The 24,186-nt window shown below is 45.5% G+C and overlaps 3 protein-coding genes, 1 long non-coding RNA gene, 1 other non-coding gene and 1 pseudogene across 8 annotated transcripts; 3 read left to right on the top strand and 3 right to left on the bottom strand.

Annotated features, from left to right (window-relative positions):
- Positions 1–2,540: 2,540 nt before the first annotated feature.
- Positions 2,541–5,743, bottom strand: LOC148392476 (uncharacterized; annotated as a pseudogene). Its single transcript, XR_015861103.1, has 3 exons — positions 5,587–5,743; positions 5,046–5,137; positions 2,541–4,902 (listed from the first exon to the last, which is right to left on the bottom strand). The product of XR_015861103.1 is annotated as an uncharacterized LOC148392476 (transcript).
- A 218-nt stretch (positions 5,744–5,961) lies between these two features.
- LOC148392475 (U7 small nuclear RNA) lies at positions 5,962–6,017 on the bottom strand. Its single transcript, XR_015861139.1, has one exon. It is a non-coding gene; the product is annotated as a U7 small nuclear RNA (small nuclear RNA).
- A 571-nt stretch (positions 6,018–6,588) lies between these two features.
- On the top strand, positions 6,589–9,809 carry tpi1b (triosephosphate isomerase 1b). The gene is made up of 7 exons (XM_088388263.1): positions 6,589–6,794; positions 8,035–8,158; positions 8,241–8,325; positions 8,409–8,541; positions 8,937–9,022; positions 9,167–9,254; positions 9,332–9,809. The coding sequence occupies exons 1-7, from the start codon at positions 6,686–6,688 to the stop codon at positions 9,448–9,450; spliced, it is 744 nt and encodes a 247-aa protein (XP_088244389.1). The 5' UTR covers positions 6,589–6,685; the 3' UTR covers positions 9,451–9,809.
- Positions 9,810–10,243: 434 nt separating this feature from the next.
- Positions 10,244–11,793, top strand: LOC148392473 (uncharacterized). The gene is made up of 2 exons (XM_088388250.1): positions 10,244–10,520; positions 10,601–11,793. The coding sequence occupies exons 1-2, from the start codon at positions 10,355–10,357 to the stop codon at positions 11,260–11,262; spliced, it is 828 nt and encodes a 275-aa protein (XP_088244376.1). The 5' UTR covers positions 10,244–10,354; the 3' UTR covers positions 11,263–11,793.
- Positions 11,794–11,858: 65 nt separating this feature from the next.
- LOC148392472 (uncharacterized) lies at positions 11,859–13,792 on the top strand. Its single transcript, XR_015861105.1, has 3 exons — positions 11,859–11,999; positions 12,403–12,516; positions 13,175–13,792. It is a non-coding gene; the product is annotated as an uncharacterized LOC148392472 (long non-coding RNA).
- A 1,174-nt stretch (positions 13,793–14,966) lies between these two features.
- Positions 14,967–23,969, bottom strand: atn1 (atrophin 1). Of its 3 annotated transcripts, none has more exons than XM_088388190.1 (10): positions 23,716–23,969; positions 22,342–22,474; positions 22,141–22,242; positions 21,846–21,965; positions 18,904–21,680; positions 18,558–18,768; positions 16,973–18,488; positions 16,681–16,848; positions 16,398–16,578; positions 14,967–15,640 (listed from the first exon to the last, which is right to left on the bottom strand). In XM_088388190.1, the coding sequence occupies exons 2-10, from the start codon at positions 22,366–22,368 to the stop codon at positions 15,607–15,609; spliced, it is 5,136 nt and encodes a 1,711-aa protein (XP_088244316.1). In that variant the 5' UTR covers positions 22,369–22,474; positions 23,716–23,969; the 3' UTR covers positions 14,967–15,606. The 3 variants fall into 3 exon arrangements, with proteins under 3 accessions (XP_088244316.1, XP_088244317.1, XP_088244318.1); XM_088388191.1 differs by having other exon boundaries at positions 16,705–16,848; XM_088388192.1 differs by lacking the exon at positions 14,967–15,640 and having other exon boundaries at positions 16,430–16,578; positions 16,705–16,861.
- Between the last annotated feature and the right edge of the window lie 217 nt (positions 23,970–24,186).

Here is a 24,186-nt window from a genome sequence, read left to right as displayed (position 1 = left end):
CATGAGAAACATTTTATGTTTCATCTGTAACATCTGGAGACCCCAGAGTCATTTTTTTCTTGGACAAGTCAAGTCAAGTCCTTAAATAGGTCAAGTCAAGTCCAAGTCAAGTCACCTTATTATTGCAATTTTACCCGCAGAATCTGATCTTAGTAGTGAAAAGACAAGATATCAGTAACTTTAAGTAACCATCATTGTCCAACGTGTCTAACCTGTTTAAAAAATATGACAGTAATTTGGATTTGCACTGTAATTACTGATATTCAGTAAAATACACCATAGAATCAAACAAAAAAGAAATTACCTCATACAGTGATTTATTGACAGCTCAATCTAAACATATGAACGTCTGCCGACTGTCCGACACATTTGAGTTGCAAATATGAAAAAATAATCTGAAAAAAATCTGAAAGAAGAAACACAAAGAGCATGAGAAACATTTTATGTTTCATCTGTAACATCTGGAGACCCCAGAGCTCTATGAACTTCAATTTTCAACATTGTCACAAATGTTTTTGTTGGATATCTCACACTGTGTTGTCTGTCTTTTGCCATCATAAAAGTAATTGCGATAGCCGAAGGTGATGACTCGCGGTACCGCTCCCGCTGACATGTTTGCACGTGTCTGATATAAAGGGGCGTGATTCTCCAATAAACACGTTCGGTAGGTAGAGAGGGCACGACTGATTGATTGACAGGGTAGTGATCCAATCATGATAATGCCATTCTCAGCCTGCGCTCCTACCGTGTTATCGATATTATTTTTTTAAATGTATTGTTAATTTTATATTCAAACTGAAAACATAAGCTAAATAACACTGAAGTCATTCAAATCATCGTGTCTCAAGTCAAGTCAAGACCCGAGTCTTTAACTTCCAAGTCCAAGTCGAGTCTCAAGTCAGTTTTTTTCATTTGTTGTCAAGTCAAGTCACAAGTCATCAAAACAGCGACTCGAGTCGACTCGAGTCCAAGTCACAGTGACTCGAGTCCCCATCTCTGCTGGTTTTCATTAGCAACTAACAAGATATACACTGTGTAGAGTTGGGGAGGCTGACTGGGAGGTCATAGATCATCCAACAGCCCCGTGTGCGTGCACCCGAGTGAAGGGAAGCGCGGGGGTATAAGTTTTAGGGCGAGAGTAGGCAAAGGGACTCGACATATTGGCTAGGGCGCGAGACACTTCTCTCGGACATCGGTTGAATAAAATGTTTCCCCGATCAGCCGTGTGTGACTGAAGTTTTCCTTCCCCAAGCCAGCCACTTTTTCATCGTTTGTTTGGAAGACCAGCTGACCATCGAAGAGAATTCGCCACATTAGCTCACCTGTTCGGTAGAAAGTGACGTATATCCAATTTAACTTGCTTATTACTCCCACTTACATTACGTGTGTGGTGTACTTTTGTCGGACCCCTGCCTCTGCATGTGTCTCTGCATGTATCTTATAAGGACAGGGTCATGCCTCTCAGGTCAAGCAAAGGCCTATTTGTCCTGGACAGGGAGGTTTAGCTTCAGTAATGTATAGGTACCCAGAATATAGAAGGGCCAGTTGTTCGTGACCAGAAAAGAACTGAGTAGATGGCCTTGTAGGGACGACGAAACAACAAGTATACTGAGACACAAACCGCAGCTGTTATTCAAAGCGATGAGATCATGAGTCTCGCCAGGTATAAAAGATGCAATGCCTGGCGGACAGGAGCAAGCATCTAACATATTTGCCTTTGAGCCACTCGAATATTTGGAGGAACTTCATTCTGACATCAGTTGAATAAATTATTTTCCCTATCAGCCGTGTGTCACTGAAGTTTTCCTTCTCTGAGCCAGCCACCTTCCACCAAGTGTTTTTTGGAGACCAGTGGAGCAACGAAGACAATTCACCACATGTGTAAGAAAAACATTTTGTGCACGTTTAAAAAAAACAATACAACCTCATATAGATGTTAATAGTTCATTGGATAATGCCACATTGTGTTTCCATTGGGAGGACCTGTGAAACAACGCCGTTGCGTCCTGCCCAACCACGGTTTCCTCAAGCAGCTCAAAACTCTGGACGTCACATTGCAAGAATAGAAACTGAGACTAAAACAACAAATGACAAATTTCTATGTGCCCTCTCATTGCAGCCTGGTCGTTCTGGAAGGGGGATCCTCCCATCTGTAGTCTCTTCTCAAGGTTTCTCATGTTTCCCCCAGTAGGTTTTTTTTTTAGTTTTTCCTTGCCCTCCTAGGATTTTAAGATCAGGGGATGTTCGAGAAATGTCCAATTTTTTTCTACATGTGAAGCCCTTTGAGACTTGCCTGTGATTTAGGGCTATCTAAATAAACTTGACTTGACAGATCAACAGTCTTAATTAGGATCCTATTTTAAAATACTCTCTTATAAATGTAATTAATAAAGAAGCAGCATATGAGGTTGAGACTATGTACTGAGAAGTAAACAACTCCTTAATGAAATGTCTTAATGCATCTCAAGTACAATTTAAAGTGTTACTTGCAAGCCAAAGTAAAAAAACAAAACTGTTGAAGAAAAATGTGGGATAGCCAACACTTTTTTTTCATTTTATTGATCCACATGAACACGAAAAGCTGAACAAAACAAAACCCTAAACACACACCGATAAAAACTAAGAAACTTATCCTGAATATGAATTAATACTAATTGGAGTTAAAAACCACAACTAAAACCAAAATAAACATCAAGTATAATGACACATACAGAATTATTATCATCCCAAGGCTGGTCAACTATATTTTCAAATTCAGTACTAAAAACAAAATATGAACTTTTCACTGTAGTAAAGGAAATTAGTTCAACATCACAATCAAAAGGTACATACTAGAATAGAATTAGCATTGATGCATCAACTCAGGTTCCTCACCAGTGTGGGTTCTTATATGTTTTTTTAAGGTTCTCTTGTCAGAGAATTTTTGGCCACAAACTGAGCATGAAAAAGGTTTCTCACCAGTGTGGGTTCTTGTGTGCATTTTTAAATGTTCCCTCTGACAGAATTTTTGGCCACAAACTGAGCAGGAAAAAGGTTTCTCGCCAGTGTGGGTTCTTGTGTGCCTTATTAAATGTCCCCTCCGACTAAATTTTTGGCCACAAACTGAGCATGAAAAAGGTTTCTCGCCAGTGTGGATTCTAGTATGACCTTTTAAGTTTGGCTTCCCGGAAAAGCTTTGGCCACAAATTGAGCAGGAAAAAGATTTCTCGCCAGTGTGGATTCTTGTGTGCGTTTTTAAATTTCCCCTCTGACTAAATTTTTGGCCACAAACTGAGCATGAAAAAGGTTTCTCACCAGTGTGGATTTTTGTGTGCCCATTTAAATGTGCCCTCTGACTGAATTTTTGGCCACAAACAGAGCATGAAAAAGGTTTCTCGCCAGTGTGGATTCTTGTGTGCGTTTTTAAGACATACTTACGAGAGAATTTTTGGCCACAAACTGAGCATGAAAAAGGTTTCTCACCAGTGTGGGTTCTTGTGTAGCTTTTTAAATGTCCCCCGTTAGAGAATTTTTGGCCACAAACTGAGGATGAAAAAGATTTCTCGCCAGTGTGGACTCTTGTGTGCTTATTTAAATGTCCCTTCTGACTGAATATTTGGCCACAAACTGAGCATGAAAAAGGTTTCTCGCCAGTGTGGCTTCTTGTATGACTTTTTAAGTTTCCCTTCGCGGAAAATCTTTGGCCACAAACTGAGCATGAAAAAGGTTTCTCACCAGTGTGGATTCTTGTATGACGTTTTAAGTTTCCCTTCATGGAAAAGCTTTGGCCACAAACTGAGCATGAAAAAGGTTTCTCACCAGTGTGGGTTCTTGTGTAGCTTTTTAAATGTCCCCCGTTAGAGAATTTTTGGCCACAAACTGAGGATGAAAAAGATTTCTCGCCAGTGTGGACTCTTGTGTGCTTATTTAAATGTCCCTTCTGACTGAATTTTTGGCCACAAACTGAGCATGAAAAAGGTTTCTCGCCAGTGTGGATTCTTGTATGACTTTTTAAGTTTCCCTCCGCGGAAAATCTTTGGCCACAAACTGAGCATGAAAAAGGTTTCTCACCAGTGTGGATTCTTGTATGACGTTTTAAGTTTCCCTTCATGGAAAAGCTTTGGCCACAAACTGAGCATGAAAAAGGTTTCTCACCAGTGTGGGTTCTTGTATGAAATGTTAGAGATGCCTTCCATGAAAATTTTTGGTTACAAACTGAGCATGAAAAAGGTTTCTCACCAGTGTGGGTTCTTGTATGAAGTGTTAGGGTTCCCTTCACTGAAAATCCTTGGCCACAAACTGAGCATAAGAAAGGTTTCTCACCAGTGTGGGTTCTTGTATGTTGTTTTAAGGTTGCCTGCTGAGCGAATTTTTGGCCACAAGTTGAGCAGGAAAAGTTTTTCTTTTTTGTGTGCACTTTCATGTGTTGCTTCAAAACACTGTTATTAGCACAACATTTCCCACACTGAGAACATTGCCTGTGTTTGTTTTGAGACTCATCAGAAGAAGCAGCAGCAGCAGGAACATGTGATGACACGTCATCACTATCTGATGGTAGAGCTGCTTGTGATCCTCCACAGTGGTCTCCATCACCTTCTCTCGTCATTTGTTGACTTGAGCTGCAGCTTGGAGGCTCCGCCCCTTTGCTCACCTCATGTTGACCCTCATCTAAACTCTTCACAGGAACGCCAGTCAATGATATCTTGCAAGTATCCTCCTCTTCCTCCTCCTTTTTAATGTCGCAGGAATCCTCTACCTCGTCTTTATTACAAGGCTGCTCTGGCTCTTCCTCCTCTTTTATGGTGCAAAGAAACTTCTGCTCCATTTTCTCATTGAAGTGATGGACCTCTTTGCCTACATCTTCCTCTTTAATGTGAGTGAGCCCTGGCGCCATCTGTTTAGGACGACTAGCTTCACTGATGTCTGCAAAACAAGACAAACACATAAGAAAGTTACAGTTAAAGAGAAACTGGTCAAAACTATTCAAGGACACGTGATTTTAATAGAATTCTACTAAAAATAAACACTGGAAGTGGATTCATCATAGAAACTAGACGTGTACTAACCTGCTCTGCTCAAGACAACATAAGGCTGCAGCCAAAGAAGTTCCTGTCGTCGACGACTACGGTCCTTTTCCTCCATGTACTTTGCTGTGGTCCTTGCAGACGTTTTCACACTTGTTCAACGATGTTTGGCCAACAGAAGTCATCTTAAACTAGTTTTCTTTACAACGTGAACTTAAACTGACGCAATACATGAAACGACAGATCGGACCTGTTTTAGCAAACGTGATTACGTCTGGTAGAGTGCATGAAGGCATTGGCATTTAAAATCGGGAGCATGCCTGTCTGCAACCATCAATGCTAATCCTCGACTTTGAAATTTTCCACAATACAGTATTACTCTTGGTACAGGCAAGAACCAGCATGTGATGATGGCTCATTTGAGATCCAACATTCGTCGAGGATAATCAAGCTAAATGTCATAAAGTTAGCACTGTGGTAGCTACCATGCTAATGAAAGCGGACTGCACTTTTGTACTGCAACCAAGCAGTACTACAAATTACGTTGCTAACATGATAACTTTGGAACATCGTCGTAATTTACCTCTTTCGTCGTTACGGTTGTCGTGTAGCGAATGTTACTGCTTCAGTACATCAGTTGCGTGTTTATCTGATGCAGCCGACACGCCATACGCTTCCGTTTTCGTGCTCGTGAGTGAGTGAACGATTCGTTCAAAGAAACGAATCTCTCCAGTGAACGAATCACTTCCTAAGGTGATTTGTTCTTTTTTCAGTTCGTATTTGTTGAAAGAATCTTTAGAGTGAACTTATTCTAGAGATTCAGTTTGCACTAGAGAACTGGTAGGCACCACAAGGCTGCGCACATCACCGCTAAGCAATACGAATTCTTCAACTTCTCTTTAAAAGGTCTGGGGATACAGTTGTTATGATGGTATTAATTTGATTTTAACAGTTATGGGTGGGCTTCTCTTTAAGAGAAACCTGCTAGACAAATATCTAAAGAGTTTTACATTCCAAATTCTCACACTGCGCTGGTGTTGTTTTTCTATCCATTGATCTATCAGTTTTGGTCGCGGTGTCGTGTATCATTCTTTTTTTTTTTCTTCTTTTCTTTCCCGATTCCTAAAATATCAAATAATCATGGCATAAAGCTATCAGCAATTACTACAATATAAATAAAAAAACGCGATCGTTTGAAATAATGAAACCGGTCTGCTGAGCAATCACGCGTCAACTCTGAATCGACCAATCGGTGGTGGAGGCGACTACAAGAGAGCCAATAAAATGTCACACAGGCCTTTCGAATCCAACTTTTGGCATTCATTTAATAAAAACAAGATGGACTCAAACCGTGACTTTTATTTTTTAGATAGAGATAAAACGTTCAGAATGCTACAGTTTCATGATTCGCAGTTATTACGCTCCTTGAAGGTATAATAGTCTGTCTTCCACACAGTCCATAAACGCCTCATGACATTCTACTCTTTCCCTTCCTCAAACATGGAGGTGCGTTTACGGGCGGTCCGAAACAAGCCAATCAAACCGGGCCAGAGGTGGAGTTAACTCAGCCGTCTTTCATAAATAGGCCGAACGGTCCTCTGACAGACGCTCCTCTCCCTTCCCAAGTCTAGCCAGCCCCTGGTCGGTTTCATTCGACAGCTAACACACCACCAAACGCCAAAATGAGCAGAAAATTCTTCGTCGGTGGAAACTGGAAGATGAACGGTGACAAAAAGAGCCTGGGCGAGCTCATTCAGACAATGAACTCCGCCAAGGTGGATCCCAATGTCGGTAAGAAAAGCGCCATTGTGGCATTCGAAAATCATCTAGCTGCAGAAAGCATCAAACTGCTTGATTATAAACCATTTACGGGAGGGGTCGTGCATATTAATAGAGATTTACAATCGATTTTGTGTCACGTACTCAATCAATGGAGGGCGTACATTCGCGGCGGCACGTAGTCCAGTTTTGCGGCTGCTGCTCGCGTTGCGTTCGCGTACACCCAGACCGCTTGATATGTTAAACTGGCATTGATTCAAAGCTACTCAATTATAGTACAATATGCGCTGCTTTTAGAATTAAATTAGTCGAACCGAATCTATCCCAGACGCAAACGTAACAAATTGTTAGTCAGTGAACAAAACGATAACGCAAGGTGCTCTCGTGTCCCATTTTACCAGTTGTCGCATGAAGGCAACAGTTGGCAGTCACCTTTTCCTCAATGTTCTTTCTGGCAGGCTTAGTAAAACTCACTACAATAGATTTGATGCCTCTGCTTTCACGGTGTTTTAATCACTGCCATTAACACAATGGAGATGCTGAGTGTGTTGAAGCCCGTTTCCGCTGTTTGGTCTACTTTTGTGTTATGCAACTGTTGAGTGAGTGTGGCACAGGCCTCATCTGCTCTCCAACACACAAATTCACATATGCAATCCTTGAACTTTGCCCCATTCGAGTGTCAGCTGAAGCGCGCTCTTTACCATCAGCCAGACGTGACCTCTGCAGAATTCGGCCCTGACCTTTAGCGGTGCTGAACTTTATGCAGAGGGGTCTGCAGAGAATTGACCTTTAGCGCAGCATTAATGACACGGGGCTGTGTTTTAATATAGACGACCCAGGGGTACAGTTGCAATTGGAATACCGGTGTATCAACTTCACTGTAGTCTGTGCGACCCCAGAGTGCTATACGTCCTTTTATAAGATTCATGTGTTTGCTCGTTAGAAATACTGGCTTCAGATAGTTTTTGTGAACCTCAAATTATGACATTTGTGATAGAACACATCTAATTACATTTTTTAATTCATCTTTAATATTGCCATTTAATTTGTAATTATTTTGTTTCCTATGCATTTTTTTTCAACATTTGGTTTAATAGTTGGAACTAAAAGGTAAATGAAACAACACAAAAGTCAGTTTATGTACTTCTATTAGTTGTTAATCATTTTGACTACCAAACAAGTATGGCGTGAGCATCAATCAGATTACAGCAATGATTGAAGCAAGTCTAAAAGGTTCACTTTTTTTCTACAGAGGTGGTGTGTGGTGCTCCAGCCATCTACCTGGACTTTGCCAGGTCCAAACTGGACCCCAAGTTCGGTGTCGCCGCCCAGAACTGCTACAAAGTAGCCAAGGGGGCTTTCACTGGGGAGATCAGGTACGTCCTCTGCCCTCACCGGGAATTTTACCACACAAAGGTTGACTCCTTTTGACCTCCTGTGACTTGTATTTGCCATCAGCCCGGCGATGATCAAGGACTGCGGCGTCCACTGGGTGATCTTGGGACACTCGGAGAGGCGCCACGTCTTCGGAGAGAGTGACGAGGTGAGCGAGCGCACGTTGGTTGTGAGGGACGTGAGAATAGCGCACGACTGGTGATTGAGAGCTGGCACGTACCATTTCATCAGCTCATCGGGCAGAAGACGGCCCACGCGTTGGAGAACGGCCTCGGCGTCATCGCCTGCATCGGCGAGAAACTGGACGAGAGGGAGGGAGGCATCACCGAGAAGGTCGTCTTTGCTCAGACGAAGGTCATCGCAGGTATTCGTTTCTTCCAAAATTATTTGTACTTCATAGAGTGTGAGTAGTTAATGCAAACAAAAAAAGAATTTTAGGAGCGCTGAAATAATAGAATAAAATATATATTTTTTTAGTGTGTGTGGGGTTTCACAATAAAAGTGCACAGTGCAGATTGGAGAAACGGCTTGCTGCAATATACAAGCACAAATACTATTGTTGGAATTTCAAGGGAGTCTTATCTGACATTTCTAAGAGTCAATCATTAGCATACAACGCCTCTTTCTTTTCGAGACGGCCAATTGCTGCAATGTGGTGCGATAAACTAGCCCAAATGCAATTTCGGCTCGAGCACTTTGGAGGGAATTCTGATTGGTATAATTCCAAGGCATCTTATCTCCTGTCTGGTTTGGTTCCAGACAACGTCAAGGACTGGAGCAAAGTGGTGCTCGCTTATGAGCCCGTGTGGGCCATCGGCACTGGCAAGACAGCCTCCCCCCAGCAGGTAAAATGTTTCTCTGTGGAAAAAGTACTCAAACTTGTTATTTGAGTAGAGCGCAAGTAATCTCCTGTGGTACATGTATACAGTAATGAAGTATTTTTACCACCACTGTACCAAAGCGTCTCCTCCCGTGTTGTCCCTTTCCAGGCTCAGGAGGTTCACGAGAAGCTGAGGGCATGGCTCAAGGCAAACGTGTCCGAGGCAGTCGCCAACTCCGTAAGGATCATCTACGGAGGTCTGTCATGGAGCCGAACGACAAAAACCATCTTCAACCGTCTTGCATTGTTCTCATCTCGTGTGCTCTCCTTGCAGGTTCCGTGACCGGCGGCACCTGCAAGGAACTGGGCTCCCAGAAGGACGTAGACGGTTTCCTGGTCGGCGGTGCTTCCCTCAAGCCCGAATTCGTTGAGATCATCAACGCCAAGATGTAAAAAGTCTGACGAGCCATCACTGCACTTAGTCCTCCCCCTTTATTATTATTATTATTTTTTAATTAAACCTACTTGTGCAATGCTGTCATGCTCTCCTTGTACGTGTTTGGGCACGTCTCATTTTGAGGAACAGGATTGGAGCGGGTTAGCACATGCACCGAAAACTGGTGTGCACTTGCAGTTTCAGTCGTATTTCTTATGAGTGTGTGTGTCTCTCCGTCTGTGGCTTTCACCTCCCCATAGCTGTGCATGAGCCGCGCTCTTGTTAGCATATCCATCACGTGTCCGTTCATGTTGTGTCATGATGGTTTTGAGGGTGACGAGGCTGTAAGGAAACTAAATAAACCGATTAGAGACTGCCTTAGTGTCTTTTCTTATTCAATGCAATAATATTCAGTGCAAAATAAAGTGCTATGAAACGTAACTTGCACAATCTGCATTCCTATCAAAATGCTATATTTGTTTTTTATATGATTGGATTTATTTTATTTTATCAATTTTGTTTTGTATTTGAAAATATTTTAGAGGACATAATGCTAGATACATGATGTGGCGCAACCTAAATATTTACCAAAGTTGTCTAAAATGATTTGTCGATAATTCTGAGGGTAAACACCAAGGTGCACGATAGAACAATATAATACATTTGCCAAAATTAAGAAATATGTATTTTTTAATTTTATTCCATATTTGTATTTCATATGATAAAAGTGGACATTCAAATGTTAGCCGTTGTGCAGTTGCACCTCCACAACAGCAGGGGCAACATATGAACGCTTTGGACATTCCGACCGTCGGAAGCTCATTTCCGTATTTACAAGCGGAGCGTGACGTTCAGGGTCCCGTCACAAAATACGTCTCGGAGGTGCAAATTGAAGCTTTTTCCTCTCCACTCCAGACAAACATGATGCTGTCCTTGAAAGCTTTTCTCAACGAGCGGCTGGCGGCGGTAGCGGAAGAGATATTTGGTGCCGTCGAGCAGACAATAGACGAGTACAAAGAGGAGCTTTGTCGCGTGAAGGACTTGGAGATCGGGCGCCTGAGAATGCAACTGAGGCTTCTCAAGTCAGGTCGGTTTCAATGACATCTAACCATCAAAAAAATGCATTTTTATTTATTTTTGTGTTCAAAATTTCGTGTTTCTAACTAGATGCGTGTAACGGAGCCCAGCTGCAGGAGCACACCCATCACCACCTCCCTTCTCCTCCTTCTCCTCCCCCTCCTCCCCCTCCCCCTCCTCCACAGAAGCATGAGGAGGCAGCATCAGCAGACATGGAGGCTCCTGAGTCCCAGAACATGGAGGATGAAGGCAGCAGCAGCTTGGAGCATCCCAATGACGCCACCCCGGTGAAGAAAGAACCAGAGAAAAGCCACAGGGAGTTCTGGCTGGGCCACGGTTCTGAGCCTCTGGAGGATCTGGAGTCGGACATTAAAGATTTCATGTCGTCAGCGTCAGGCATGAGGGCCAGCCTACATGAGGCCATCTTGCCCTTTCACCTCTATCACGGCATCGGCAGTGGGCTCGGCGACGAAGGCAAGGAGAAGCCTTATAGCTGCTCGGTTTGCGACAAGCGCTTCAGCAACTGCTCCCACCTGGCGGCTCACGTAAGGACGCACACGGGCGAGAGGCCCTACATGTGTGAGATCTGCAGGAAGAGCTTCATCACCACCAGCGCCCTCAACAGACACCAGACCATACATACCGAAGGCAAACACTACGTGTGCATTTACTGCAATAAGGCCTTCAAGTGGATGGAGTCTCTCGCCAGGCACGTGAGAGTTGCTCACAAGAAGCCCGACGCTCCTCAATGACCTCGCATGTTGAGGAAAGAATTTTATGTAGTAGTATTATCTTGTAAGTAGAACTATAGAACCCATCTGCCTTGAACAGTTCTGAGACTCCGGGTTTGGGTTCTTCAGTATTCGCCCCGTGATTAGGGACCCAGTCATCTCGAATAGGCTCCATCTCAATGAGGACAAACGTTTTAGCAAATTGATAGATTCATATTGATTAAACAAAGAAATACGTTTTCATGAATGAAGCTGAACCAAGAGCATTTTCTGTCTCAAATTAGCAATTTTTCTCTTTTACTTTTAATTGAAAATACTTGTGCGGTGATGTCATTACCTTTTTTATGAGTGTGTCAAGTTGTGAGGAAAAAAATGATTTCAATTGTATCTGTCTCTTGTCCTGTGTGTTTACAATGCTGTAACTTTCAGCTCCCTGTAGCCTTGCGTGAGCTGCATTCTCATTGGCTACTTTGCCTAGAGGGAGTGTGGCGTGTCATGTTGATGCTTTTTTTAGGAAGCTATCAGAAAATACAATAAACTGCTTAAAGACTGTCTTGGTGTCTTGTTTAGTTTTATAATCCACTCAGACTAGCTTTTAGCCAACGTCCACAACTAATGCTGTTTCCGTGTAATCCTGTAGGGGGCAGCAGTGGGGCATTGTCGGTAATGTGTAGTATTTGGAAACGAATAAATCAACGTGAGCCACGTTTCCTGGACGCCAAATTTCTCGGAATCGAACATTTAAAAATAGAAATGAGGTAAGTTGACCTCTTAGTCGATAAGAAAAAAAAATTAAACCACCTGTTTGTATAATATTTTAGGCAATTTTCCTTTGACCATTTTAAGCTAAAAGTTACACTTCCTGTTAATTGCTAGCTACTAATTAGCTAATAGGGTACCCACAAAAACAGTTGGTTGACAAGAAACGTAATGTCTTGTTAATTTCGATTTTTGTTTGTTGTTAAAGTTAGTTATCTACCCCTCCAAGTAATTACTTGTTGCAGAGACCAATTATAAGAGTTAACAAGAGTTGCATGACTGATATTCTTTCTGGATACAATGTGCTTCCCATAATTAAAAGTACATTGATAACTCATTGTTTATGTTCGTCTCAAGAATGGCATGAATGTTAATAATTTGTGTTATTTTATTTTGTTGCAGCTATGATGCGGACTCCTAAAGCGTCCCTCCTAAAGCTGCTGCCCCCGCGACCTGACCCTGGATAAGCGGAAGAAGGTGGATGGATGGGTTTTATTTTGTCCAGAGAAGAGAAGTGTAAAAGTTCTTTTTTTTTTAAACACCATTTCCAATCTGCTCCTCTGTACTTGTAAGCGAACAGCTCTCTCTTACGTTCTCCTATTCTGACCTTTACCATTATGTCATAAATCTCCTTAAACAAATAATAAAAGAGCAGCATTGGGGTGTGGGCCAGTGTTTCCAAGATTGTGTACAAGTCACATAGTGTGTGTGCTTGTGCAGTAGGCACATATTTCATCATATTTACCAATCTTTTTCATTCTTCCATCTGGATAAGCGTTTAAGTGTCCTGGCTGGCTGTTATTGTGAAATGGGGAGGGAAACACCACTGTCTGACTACTTGCCAGGCCAGCGATGGTGCAATAGCACCCGGAAAAAAAAAATAAAGCAAACACTAAAGGTACAGACTGTCACGTTGGAAAGGGAAAGTTTTGAAGTCTTGCATACTTGACTATTTTGTTCCCCCGGGGGTGATAGTAAATTTCTCTCGCCTCAAACAAGCTGTCAATGACGAACTTTGTTTTAGTCTTTTTTACTAGGCCTCAAGTCAAGGAGATTTTATTTGTTTGTCTTCTATCTTATAGCCACTATTTTTCTTTTGCCCTCAGACCTTATATTATATTATTCTCCTGCTTCCCAACCATCCAATTGCTATTATGATTCCATCATTTTGCAGGTGGGAAAATCTCCAGACAAGTGTCTGCCGCACTTCCTCAGGCTTGCAGAGAGCCCTTCACGGCTTAAGATGTCCTACAACTCTTCAAGGTGATCTTGACGGGATTGGAGTGGAATGGCTGAGAGAGACCGACCCACTCAGCCGCTTCTGCGAGTTGCCTCCTGAAGATGACCGAGATGTAGTGCAACGCTTAGCGACTGTCTCTCGACGCAACACGTGCGGAAAATGACAGCTGGCCTCAAGTCTCGTCTCCAGGTCAGTGGGCCAAACGTGGGCCTGTGGAGAAAACGCACGGGAAAGCGAAGAATGCGCGGTTCGGGTGGCCGTGGGGCGACCTTGATTGCCTCTGACAGCTCCTTAGGGAGGAAAGACATGACTGTGAAAATGTTACATCAGCTGGGGAATGTGGCCAAGTGTTCTTCATGTCACATTAAAACATGTCAACATAGTCAAAACATAGCATGTGGATGACTTGCTGCATTCGTGCTGTGCAATTATGTAACTATTTGACTACGAGGTTTGGCCATTGATTTGTGTGGGCTTTTTGTTTTTTTGCTGATTATTATTTTAATATTATTTATAGTGGAGGATAGTATCTGATGAATTCTCATTTATTTTGTGAACATTAATATTGAGTCATTGTTTGTGTTACCACTATATATATAAATGTATGTATATATATATATATTTTTTTTTTTTTCACTTAACTACATATTTGTAAAATATTAAAAATAAATATTTTAGACATGAAAATAACCAAATATTTTAAAATACATTGATAGTCCCAAATTCTACGAGTGTCGCATTATTATTTTGTAAACAGGATTTGGATCTTAGTGTACCTAATGCAGTGACGCGACAATACAGCATATGGAATTAGGAATCAATATTATTATTATTATCGAAATCTTTTCTTTAATGCCAAAACAACACCTACATATGATTTCGTTTAATTTAGTTCAACAGTCTTTCACAGTCTGCTCATCTTCCCAGCTCACCTTTCACAACGTCCTTAAGCCTCCCTCACAAAGCGCTAAGAATATCACCGGCAGATGTGACGTCATCTCATGGAGCACAATCAGATTCTTATACATTACATTGACACACTTTGTCAAGGTGACTTTTAATGACACGCTAGCTGGGAACCAACAGTACGTCCTACACGTCGTATCTGTGTGTGAGCTGAGCCTATCCATCATCATTGTAGATTTGATTGCATTTTTCAGGCCTTTTAAGCTTAGCAGACAACGGGCAGAGTACGTATATCATGATCACAAAAAGAAGAGATTGAAAATTGTAGTTTGCTCCGCCAGAGATCCCCGCAGCGACTAAAGGCCTCGCTCGGCGATCCGTGTCCGTTTTGAAGGAGGTTCCTCTGGACGGACATAGCGAGAAAACCCATCAGCGCGCCGAGCCCTTCAGCACAGTTCGTAAATCACGCTCTCGCAGCTCCCCCACCTCTCTCCTCCATTTCCCCCCTCTTTTCTTTCTCCCCTTTTTTTTTTTACAGTTTACTATGGAATCCCAGCTCTACAGGGCGGCTGCTTTTCAATGGAGCAACTCAACTCCCATGCTTCACACTCATCCCATGTGTCTCCTATTAGCCACACTCGCCAAGAGTAGAGAGAGGAGGGGTTTGACAGAGGAACTCCAAAAGGGGGAGGGGGAGCCACATGAGGAATTTGATATGCTTTGTGCATGAGGGACTCGAATAGAATAAAACAAAGACGGGGGCGAATACACTCAAGGTAAAGAAGTGCATGGGGACGGACACACGTGGTGCACAAGTAAAAACGTAGCAAAAAAGAGATCATTTATTTCCAGATTTGTTTTTTTGCTTTCGTTCTCATCTTGTTTCACAAGTTCCATTTAAAATAAAAATAAAGACTGACAGTCATACCATGAAAATGTAAAAAAATAATACAAATAATATGTACTGTGTGTATATATAATTATATCATTATCAACAAACAGACGACATAATAATAATAACAATACTGTTGTAATCAGAACAGAAGAGAAACGACTGGTCTCATGCATATAGAACCCTCAGGTACAAATGAGGGTGGTTTTTTTTCTTTTTTTTACTAAAATGAAGAACCAAAAGTTCCACCAGATCTGAGTGAGCTCTAAATCTACATGCAATGACATTAAAAAGACTCATGTACACATTCCGTCCGGCATCAAGTATTTTACACATTACTCATACTATCGCCGCCCCCATCTAATCCATACACTGTACAGAGCACAATACAAAACAGGGCTGAAGTTCAAGAACACAATGCAGAAAAAGAGTCTGGAACTTCAACAGGGTGTACTCGACGGTTTGTAAATCCCCTGTCCAACTTTGTCTCGTCATAGTTTTTAGTGCTTTTATCTTCCTTAGTTTTTTTTTCTCCTCTCCTCTGCGCCACTCCTTCTTGGCTCCTCCCTCACAGGGTCTTGTCACTCTCTTTCTTCAGGTGACTGAAAGGTTAAAGGAGAAATAAGTTGAGACTTTTACATGCTACAATGGAACCACTAAATACCATGCTACGAAGCGTCTGTTTTTAGGCTATGTGACAATATATTGCAAGCTGCTGCACAAACTAGTCGATTACATGGTGTTTTTATCCTCAGAACAATTGGATGCCAATACCAGCGTATGCCAATGGCCCCCTATTAGCAACATCCTGTTAGAATAGATTACGTAAGGAGCTATTTCAAGCCATTCTGTAAGGGAAAGTACCGCCACCTATAGGGTTGGAGTGCAACAGCATCAACTTGGCGTGTCTTGAGTTGTCATCTTTGATTGAGGTACAGTGATCCCTCGCTACTTCGCGTTTCATTTATCGCCGCTTCACTACATAGCAGATTTTTTTTCCAAATTAAAAAAACATTTAAAAGTCAAAATAAAACTTCTAAATTGAGGAAACATGTCTAACCTTTAGGACAATGTAGTATTGCTCCAAATGTTCGTTTACATTCCTTTAGAAGTCTGTTTTCACATGTTAGCACGATTGCGAATTAGCATCTGTCCGCTAACTCATTAGCCTTCCCAATACTTCTTATTGGTGATCGTACTTTGCGGATTTCACTTATCGCGGGTGGTTTTTGGAACCAATTATCCGTGATAAATGAGGGATTACTGTATACAGTTCTCTTTGGATTTGGTTTGGATCACGTCAGGACTTGTGGAAACTGGTGTCAGGCCTTAGTTTGTGCATAGACACAAACAGCATACCTGTAGTACTCGTCCTGGGTGAGGGAGTGGTGGTGATGGTGATGAATCCACTGCTGTTCCAGGGCCAGTCTCTGGATCTGCAGCTCTGCGCTCTGGGCCTGCTGCATGGCCTGGAGCTGATGGGCTGCCGACATTGGACCAGTGAGGGAGGATGGTTGGGGCATGTCACGGAAAGGAGCACCTGGGAGAAGTGTCCCCGAGAAGTGAAAGCATCAGTATCCCCGCCAAAATATTCTCGATAAACTTTGAGGGTTGTTTTGAGAGTAAAAAAGTGAGCGAGTACATGGACGAGGAGTCTTCTCCTCACCAAACAGCTGTTGGCGAAGCACCTCGCTGTCAGTGAGGGGGTGAGCCAGGATGGGGGTGCCTATTGTCGCTCCTGGGTAAGGAAGCCGCGCCAAAGGAGACCCTGACGCCAGCGGGTCCATCAGGGGGTGAACCCCGCCCGCCGCTAGATGCCAATGATGTAATAGGAAATAAAGGAGATATTTAATAGGAGCCAAAGGAACAGCAAACACTGAAAATGGAGGTTATATAAAGTCAAACAAGGTAGCATAGTTAGTAGCAGTGGGTACCTGTGTCTTGTTGGTGCAGGTGAAGGTGCGAGTGGATGTGTGAATGCTGGTGATGGTGGGGCGTCACATTCAGCATCTGGACACGACCCGCATTTTCTCCTCCGCTTCCTCCACCTGTTGCGCCTCCATTGGCGTTGCCTCCTCCTGCTCCTGCTCCTCCCCCTCCGCTTCCTCCCCTTTCCCTCTCTCGCTCTCTCTCACGCTCCCTTTCCGCAAAGGCTGGCAATGCCGTCCTGTCCCGTTCCCTTTCTCGCTCCCTTTCCCGCTCCCGTTCTCCGCTGCGGTCCCGCTCGAAGGAAGCCGGAGACCGAGCGGGAGGTGGGTAAGATTCGGAACTGGCTGGGGCTGACGGCTGATGAGAGGACAGGGAAGTAGGAAAAGAAGAATTGGGGACTGGGTGATGAATTGAGGTGGCGCTGGAGGTTGGCGGAGCGGGTGGAGGAGGGGGAACCACTGGAGGTGCAACAGGGGGTGCAGAAGGCGGGGCAGCAAGGGGTGGTGCAGATGAAGGGTGAGAAGGGTGCGAAGGTGGTAGGAGCGATGAAGGAGGTGGATTGGGCATTGACTGTGGGGCCGAAGGATTTGGAGGGCGAGTTACCGGGGCCAGTGGCGGGTTTTGGAGGTGCGGTGGGCCGGTTGGAGCTGGAGGTGGTGTGCAATAGAGTGACACCTCATTAGCTCCTGCTCCACCTCCCCCAAGGAGCAAGGAGTGGGCATGTGCATGTGCATGGGTATGGGCATTGGCGTGGGAATGAGAGTGAGCAAGAGCAAGAGCTGCAGGATCGTGAATGGACCCCGGCGGGTAGACCCGTTCATCACTCTTAAACTCAAATCCCGGCTTCATGCGATCCCGGTGAGCAGCGACCGCATGAGGAAAGCCAACTCCTCCTAACCCTGAAGACCCAATCCCACCTGGAACCGGTCCTCCTCCTACCCCAGGGTGGCCCCCGATACCTGGGTTCCCTTCCAGGCTGCCACCATACAGGAAGCCCAAGATGGCCGCAGCTGTTGCTGCATCAGTAGGTAGGTGATGTGGATGGCCGATTGCATGATTTTGGAATTGGGGAAGAAAGAACGAGGGATGGACGTGAGGATGACCATGATGAATTTGAGCGTGGTGTGCTTGGGCTCGACTTGCTGCCCCGAGGGGAGACATTGCATGAGGGCGAGCATACTCGCTAAGGGTTCTTAGAGCTGGGGTATCAGGACCAAGATAAGGACCGCCTATACCAATTCCCAGAGCACCCTGAGGGCCCCCAACTACTGCTGATGCTCCAGCCATGGATGGAAGCAGAAGAGAGTGGGGGATAGTGTGAGAGAGGCTGGGATGGAGGTGGTGTGCCGGAGGAAGGTGTGCATGTGGATGCGAGGGATGATGCTGAACGTGATGTGAAGGGTGGCCAGACGGGTTTCCCGGACAGGAGGAAGACGACGAAGGATCGAGGATGATGGAGGGCGAAGAGGGAAAGAACAGAGAAGATCCCTGACGGGCTGCTGCATTGGCATCTTTTTGTTGCTGTAAAGAAAACAAAATGCATTTGTGAATCCCTTGAATCTACTAGACGTATGAGGTTTACAAGCTTACCTGTAGATGGCGATCCAGCTCCCTTTCCCGCTCCCTTTCTCGTTCTCTCTCTTTTTCTCTTATGTCTCTGGCACGTTGCTCAACCTCCCTCCGAGCTCTTTCTATCACCTCATTCCTCTTCTTCCATAATTTGGATCCGTCCAATGGAACAAAGAGGACATCGCTGCGGGCACAGGAGTTGCCGCTACCACGGTCAAGGACTTTGTGAAACCTGGACAAGTGACACAGTGATGCAGCACTTCATTATTTTCACCACCAGAAGTCAATACCGGCAATCATTGTGATCTGGGGGACAAATAATAAAAGAAAACCCAGATAAACATGAATTCAGTGTCTCTGACATTACCTTGCTGACTGGCTAGCGTGGATGGGAATGTCTACAGGCTTAGGTTCAGGAGACGGACTTCTTAACACTGGTGGTGGACTTTCACTCTCTTCCCTTTCTTCTAGTGGTTCCTCTTTAATGACAGGTGCTGGGGGTGGAGCAGAATCTGGATGGCCGTCTCCACCGGGTTGCGTTAAGCTGGGAGCGGGTGTTGTAACGCTATTAGTGAGCAGCGGAGGCCCCTTAGAGACATTCTGAGGCGATTGGGAGTTGGTATTGCTGTTAGTGGGTGTGCCACTGTTGCTATTGCTGTTAGCCAGGCTATTGCCGCTGCTTCCGTTGGAGTGGTATGTGCCACTGAAGCTTGGATGGCTGTTCAAGGTGCCATGTAAAGGGGAAGGGCGGCATCCGGGTGAACAGCTGGATGAAACGCCAGGCCCTGAAAATGGCATGTTGGGTGCAGAGGTGGATCCAGGGGGAAAAGATGAGAATCCTGCCATCTGATTAGTAGATGGGCTTGGTAGTGGAGATACACGTGTCGGAGGAGTCTGGGAAGATGACTGGTAGAGTGGGGGGCGTACATTGGGTGCCATACCTGGTGGGAGTTGCTGGGCATGAGAAGACTGGGATGGGGGTAAAGGAGGTTGTGGTGGTGGTGGAGGGGGATAGGTAGCATTTGAAGGGTGTCCGTGACTAGTTGAGGAGGATGGAGAGAGAGCAGGAGATTGATTTGGACCTCCACGGCTTTGGTATAGTGTAGACTCTCGCAAGTTTGAGTCCCTCTCTCTGTCTCTTGGTCCAGACTGGTAGTGGGGATGGGGAGGGTGAGGATTTTGGATCCCACCAGGCCCTGAAAACTCTCTTACCAGATTAGAAGTAACGCCAGGTGGGCTGAGATAATCTCTATTAGTTCCAGCGGAGGGAGGTCTCCCTGCATTGAAGTCCTTCCCACCAGTGGGAGGATACTCTCTATGAAAAGGGTCAGCGGCAGAGGAAGGGGTTTGTGCCTGTTCCATGGTAGGAGGAAACTCCCGACTGGCTAAGTTTGTGGGGTGCGAGAGTGGGGGCAGGGAAGAATGAGATGGGTGGTTATTGGTGTTTTGGGGTGATGCCGGTGGGTCTCGGCTGAGAATGGGGTTCACAGGTAGTCCACTATTTGAACTTGGATGGTTTCCTTGAGAGATTGAGTTGTTATTTGGGTTACAGGTTCCTCCAACTTCTCTTGTTTGGTTTCCAAACTCACCCCATCTGCCTCTGTCTTTTTCTCTGGAATGGCCCCCTCCAGCTCCGTTGGGGCCAAAGTCTCTGCTCTGGTTTTGGTTTGGCATGGAAAACTCTCTTCCTGCATCACGTTCTCTGTCTTGCTCTCTGTCACGGAAAGCTGGAACAAAGTCTTTTCTATCAGGACCAATGTTAGAAGCTCCATCTCTTCCAGAGCCTTGGAACTCCCGGTTCTGACCCACGGACATACCCGAAAACTCCCTGCCTTGGATGCTATTTGGGCCACTACCATTACCCCCACTATTATTGTCTCTGTTGTTACCCATGGGAGCAGAAAACTCCCTGTTAAGCTCCCTCGATACACACTCACCTCTCACTCCCCTCTCCCTGTCTCCTGCAGCCGCTCTCTCTCTGTCCCCTCCCCCTCCGGCATACCTGTTAAGGTACTCCCTGTGGGGGTGAGGATGTGGATGGGGGAGGTAAGAGGAGTGAGAGGAGGAGTGTCGAGAGGAGGGAGGGTTGTAAACTGAGGGAAGTTGCTGTTGCTGCACTGGGGGCTGATGCTGGTGCGGGTGATGGTTGCCAGGGTAACGGGTGTAGCCCCAACTCCCCTGGCAACCGGTTGCTGTGCCACCCTGCCAGCTGGGGGAGCTGTAATGATGGGGGTGGGTGTTGGTTTGGGGTTGTGATTGAGATTGTGGCTGAGGCCCAGTCTGCAGCAGAGAAGGAGGCGTGGACTGGGCCTTGTCCAGGTGCTTTTCTGCCTTTTCCATTTTGTCTCTTTCTATTTTAACCTCGGGGGGAAGGTTTTGTCCCCCAAGCTCCAGTGGTTTTAGAGCAGGTGGAGGAGGAAGAGGTGGGGGCAAAGAGTGTGGAATGCCGGGGCTGTTATGGGAAAAATCTCCACCTGCGGCAGATGTCTTTGTCACACATTGTGTGTTGGCTTTGGAATTGACTCTGTTGCCACTCAGCACCGCATCGGTGCCTGTTGGTCCACCGTACTCCACTTTAGACATGAGTTTGGAGTCCAGGGAGAAATACGACTTCCTCCCACCATTGCTGTCATTTGAAGAATCTCTAGCGCCACGAACTGAGGAATTGAGACCAGAGGAGGGGCAAGGATGGATAGGCTTAAGTGTACAGTCCTCAATTCGTGCATCTGTATCCGTCTTTTGTTCGTCTCCGCAGGGATCCTCCCCTCTCCGCTCCCGTATTGCCCTTCTGTCCTCTGCGGACATGCTTCCTGCTCCTCCATCTTTGTTTTTCTCCCGTTCCCTCTCTCCTTGCTTTGGTGAGTCTGGGCCCTCGGAATCAGAGTCGAGGCTACCCAGGGGGGAAGCGGAGAGACTCGGGGATGAGGAACGATTGTCCTGGTCGATGTCCCGCCCGCTGCTCAAACTGCTGCTGCTATTGGCCAGACTCCCGACAACTGAACTCCGGCTGCCCTGGGATTGGCCGTCCTCATTGTCACTCTCACGGGATTGGCTGGCCGCAGAGGTAGGAGGCGGGACAGCCGAGGGAGCCAAGATGTCAGCGGCGTGTGTTGATGTTGGAGGGTTTGGGGTGGCTGCCGAATCCTGACAAGAAAAGATCAATTGTGGATCAAGTAAAAAAAAAAATCAGTGTTGTGAAAGGATCTATTGCCAGAGCATATTTCTTCATGGCAAAAATAACTCCCCGTTGGTCAGGCACATGAATTATTTCCAGCTTTATAAAACAGGCTGATGAAATGTAAGACAAACCTGAACTTTCTGCCTTTTTGCAGGAGACACGAGTTCCTCCCCCTCGCTCTCTGATGAATCATGGCCTTGTGATCTGCGACTGAAGCGATTCCCGGCCAGTTCCTCACCGCCACCTCTTGGCTACAACGATACAATACTTTGAATTCTTCCGTTACACGTTCTGACCTCTTTCATGCACACACCGATGCATACATCAAACTTGCTTCATCGCACTCGTCCAAAGTCTAAATACACGATAGAACAACACCGATCAGTCTGTACACGACATGAACTTGAAAACAAAGAGGCTGCGTACCGTTTGTCTATCGTTGCGCTCGGGGCGTGTTGGGCTCGCATGCGGGCGTCGACCCCTCCTCTCCTCGCTCGCTCCCCGCCGCCGCCCAGTGCGCATGGGCACCTGCAAGGCCAGAACAAGGTGTTGAAACAGGGTCTAGCCAAGGCCAGTACTCCAATACTGAACTCGTTAAGTAAATATTTGCCCGCGCCTCGTGCATACCGATTCTTTGTGCGTCCGTGTTTTCATGATTTCTTCCTTACAGCGTCCATTTTACGACACAAGCCATTATTTGGACTGAATAGGTTGATTCTGCAGTTGCTTACTCTCTCAAGTGATAGGTCCACGGGGAAAGCTGAAAAAGATGGTAAACAAAGAAGGCCTTATTGAGTCTTTGGGCTCAAATGTATGATTTTGAAGACATGAAACACATATAGAATCACAAAGGGATGTCGTGGTCATTCGCAAAATAGAATTGCACACCATTCGTGCAAAGTAGAACTTGCGGCATTGTGTTGAAACATGTAATTTACAACTGCAAAAGCCTTGTTTGAATTCCCAGCATGTCTCACTCCACACCAACGCCGCTGCTTTTCACCGCTGCTCCAAACAGTCACGCTGCGGCCAAAAAACCTACTGGCACACATTGACGGCACTCTTTTTTTGGCCACTTGATATTAGACGTGCATGCGCTTTGGTCACCCTGTCCGGCAACTGGAAGCCACTCCCCCTTAGCGCCCCACTGTCTATTTCACCACCACATCCCTAACCCTCAGCCACTTGTGGTTAACCCACATGACCTGGTTATGACTGGCAAGCATCGCATGCTCATTTCTCGCTGCGAGAATGTGAGCGAAAAAAAGATGGCCGGATCCATTCATTCATGCCACGGTGAAATACGGCCGATGTGTTTTGAATGAGGGATATAAATAGTGTGCCCTGCCAGATGGGGAAACTGTCATTTTTAGCAGGCGTGCGTGTGTACAAACACCGTCCGCAGCGGCGGCAGCGCTACACATGACTGTGCATTAATTATTAGTGCATGCTGCAGTGACTAAGTCGATGAGAGCCACACAATCCAAAAAGATGGGGCGCATACACACGTGTTTATGGCCCCACTTTACACTAATAAGGACAGATGCATGATACAGGTGGCAGCTGGCTGCACTGACATTGGTCACACTGGTCATGAACTTGCAAAAAAAAAAAAAAAACAGTAATGAGCCCACTGCAGTGTAATTGATACACATGCGTGCAAAGGCAGCTCCGTGCAGACGCTAGGAGCACCTCATGCATGGATGAGAGGAAAGGGAATGGCGGAATGATTGCATCTAGCACCGGCTACCCCTCTTCTTTCTCTCTCTCTCTTTTTTTTTTTTGTTGCTTTGCTTTGCTTTGGAGGAATGTGGCCGTCATCTTGAACGCAGCACTGGGGTGACAATAAGGCACAATGAAAAAAAAAACGGTGTGTGTGTGTGTGGGGGGGGGGGGGGGGGGTAATGATGGTGGTGAAGATTCCAAAACACACAGCATAAGCATGCATTATATTGCACCCCCATTCCCCCCACTACCTCCCCTCCCCTTAATTGTGCTTACCTTTAATATCCAGCGATGCGTGCTGCTGCCGCCGCTGCTGCTCTCACTCCCCCTTTTTCCTTCCTCGCCCTCCTTTTTGTCGTCTTTTCTCGCAACGCACGCCGCCTCATGTTGCACACACACATATACACACACACGCGCGCACACACAAAGCAGCAGCAGCAACCGGGCAATAGCAACAATGCGGCTGAAATCTTCTTCGTCGCGGCGTGGAAAAAACTGAACTGTACAAATTGATGCGTATGTGCGCTCGCCTCTTCCCCCACCCCCTTTTTTTTTTTGCCTTGGCCCCCCTCCTCGTCCCCACCCACCCCCCTCTTCCTCCAAGACGACTTTTTATATAGATTTTTATATACCGCTGCCTGACTCTTAGCGAGGCAATGGAGAGAGTAATGAGAAAAGAAGAGAAAGGAAGAATAAGGAGAGTGGGAAGAAAGGGGGAGACGTAAAGGAGCAGAAAGAGGGGGCAGT

This window comes from Syngnathus floridae, chromosome 10 (genome assembly GCF_059516105.1).
Source record: "Syngnathus floridae isolate MCC-2025c chromosome 10, RoL_Sflo_1.0, whole genome shotgun sequence".
NCBI classification, from domain to species: domain Eukaryota; kingdom Metazoa; phylum Chordata; class Actinopteri; order Syngnathiformes; family Syngnathidae; genus Syngnathus; species Syngnathus floridae.
Note: the sequence above shows the minus strand (reverse complement) of the source record. Positions and strands in the feature narration are given on the sequence as shown.

Excerpts from the sequence above, each read along its gene's own strand:
- tpi1b (XM_088388263.1), top strand. The coding sequence starts at position 6,686 with ATGAGCAGAAAATTCTTCGTCGGTGGAAACTGGAAGATGAACGGTGAC. Across the intron at positions 6,795-8,034 it reads CAAGGTGGATCCCAATGTCG|AGGTGGTGTGTGGTGCTCCA; the intron begins GTAAGAAAAGCG and ends TTTTTTCTACAG. Across the intron at positions 8,159-8,240 it reads GCTTTCACTGGGGAGATCAG|CCCGGCGATGATCAAGGACT; the intron begins GTACGTCCTCTG and ends ATTTGCCATCAG.
- LOC148392473 (XM_088388250.1), top strand. The coding sequence starts at position 10,355 with ATGATGCTGTCCTTGAAAGCTTTTCTCAACGAGCGGCTGGCGGCGGTA. Across the intron at positions 10,521-10,600 it reads ACTGAGGCTTCTCAAGTCAG|ATGCGTGTAACGGAGCCCAG; the intron begins GTCGGTTTCAAT and ends GTTTCTAACTAG.
- atn1 (XM_088388190.1), bottom strand. The coding sequence starts at position 22,368 with ATGAAAACACGGACGCACAAAGAATCG. Across the intron at positions 21,681-21,845 it reads CAAAAAGGCAGAAAGTTCAG|GATTCGGCAGCCACCCCAAA; the intron begins GTTTGTCTTACA and ends TTTTCTTGTCAG. Across the intron at positions 18,489-18,557 it reads AGCTGGATCGCCATCTACAG|CAACAAAAAGATGCCAATGC; the intron begins GTAAGCTTGTAA and ends TTTTCTTTACAG.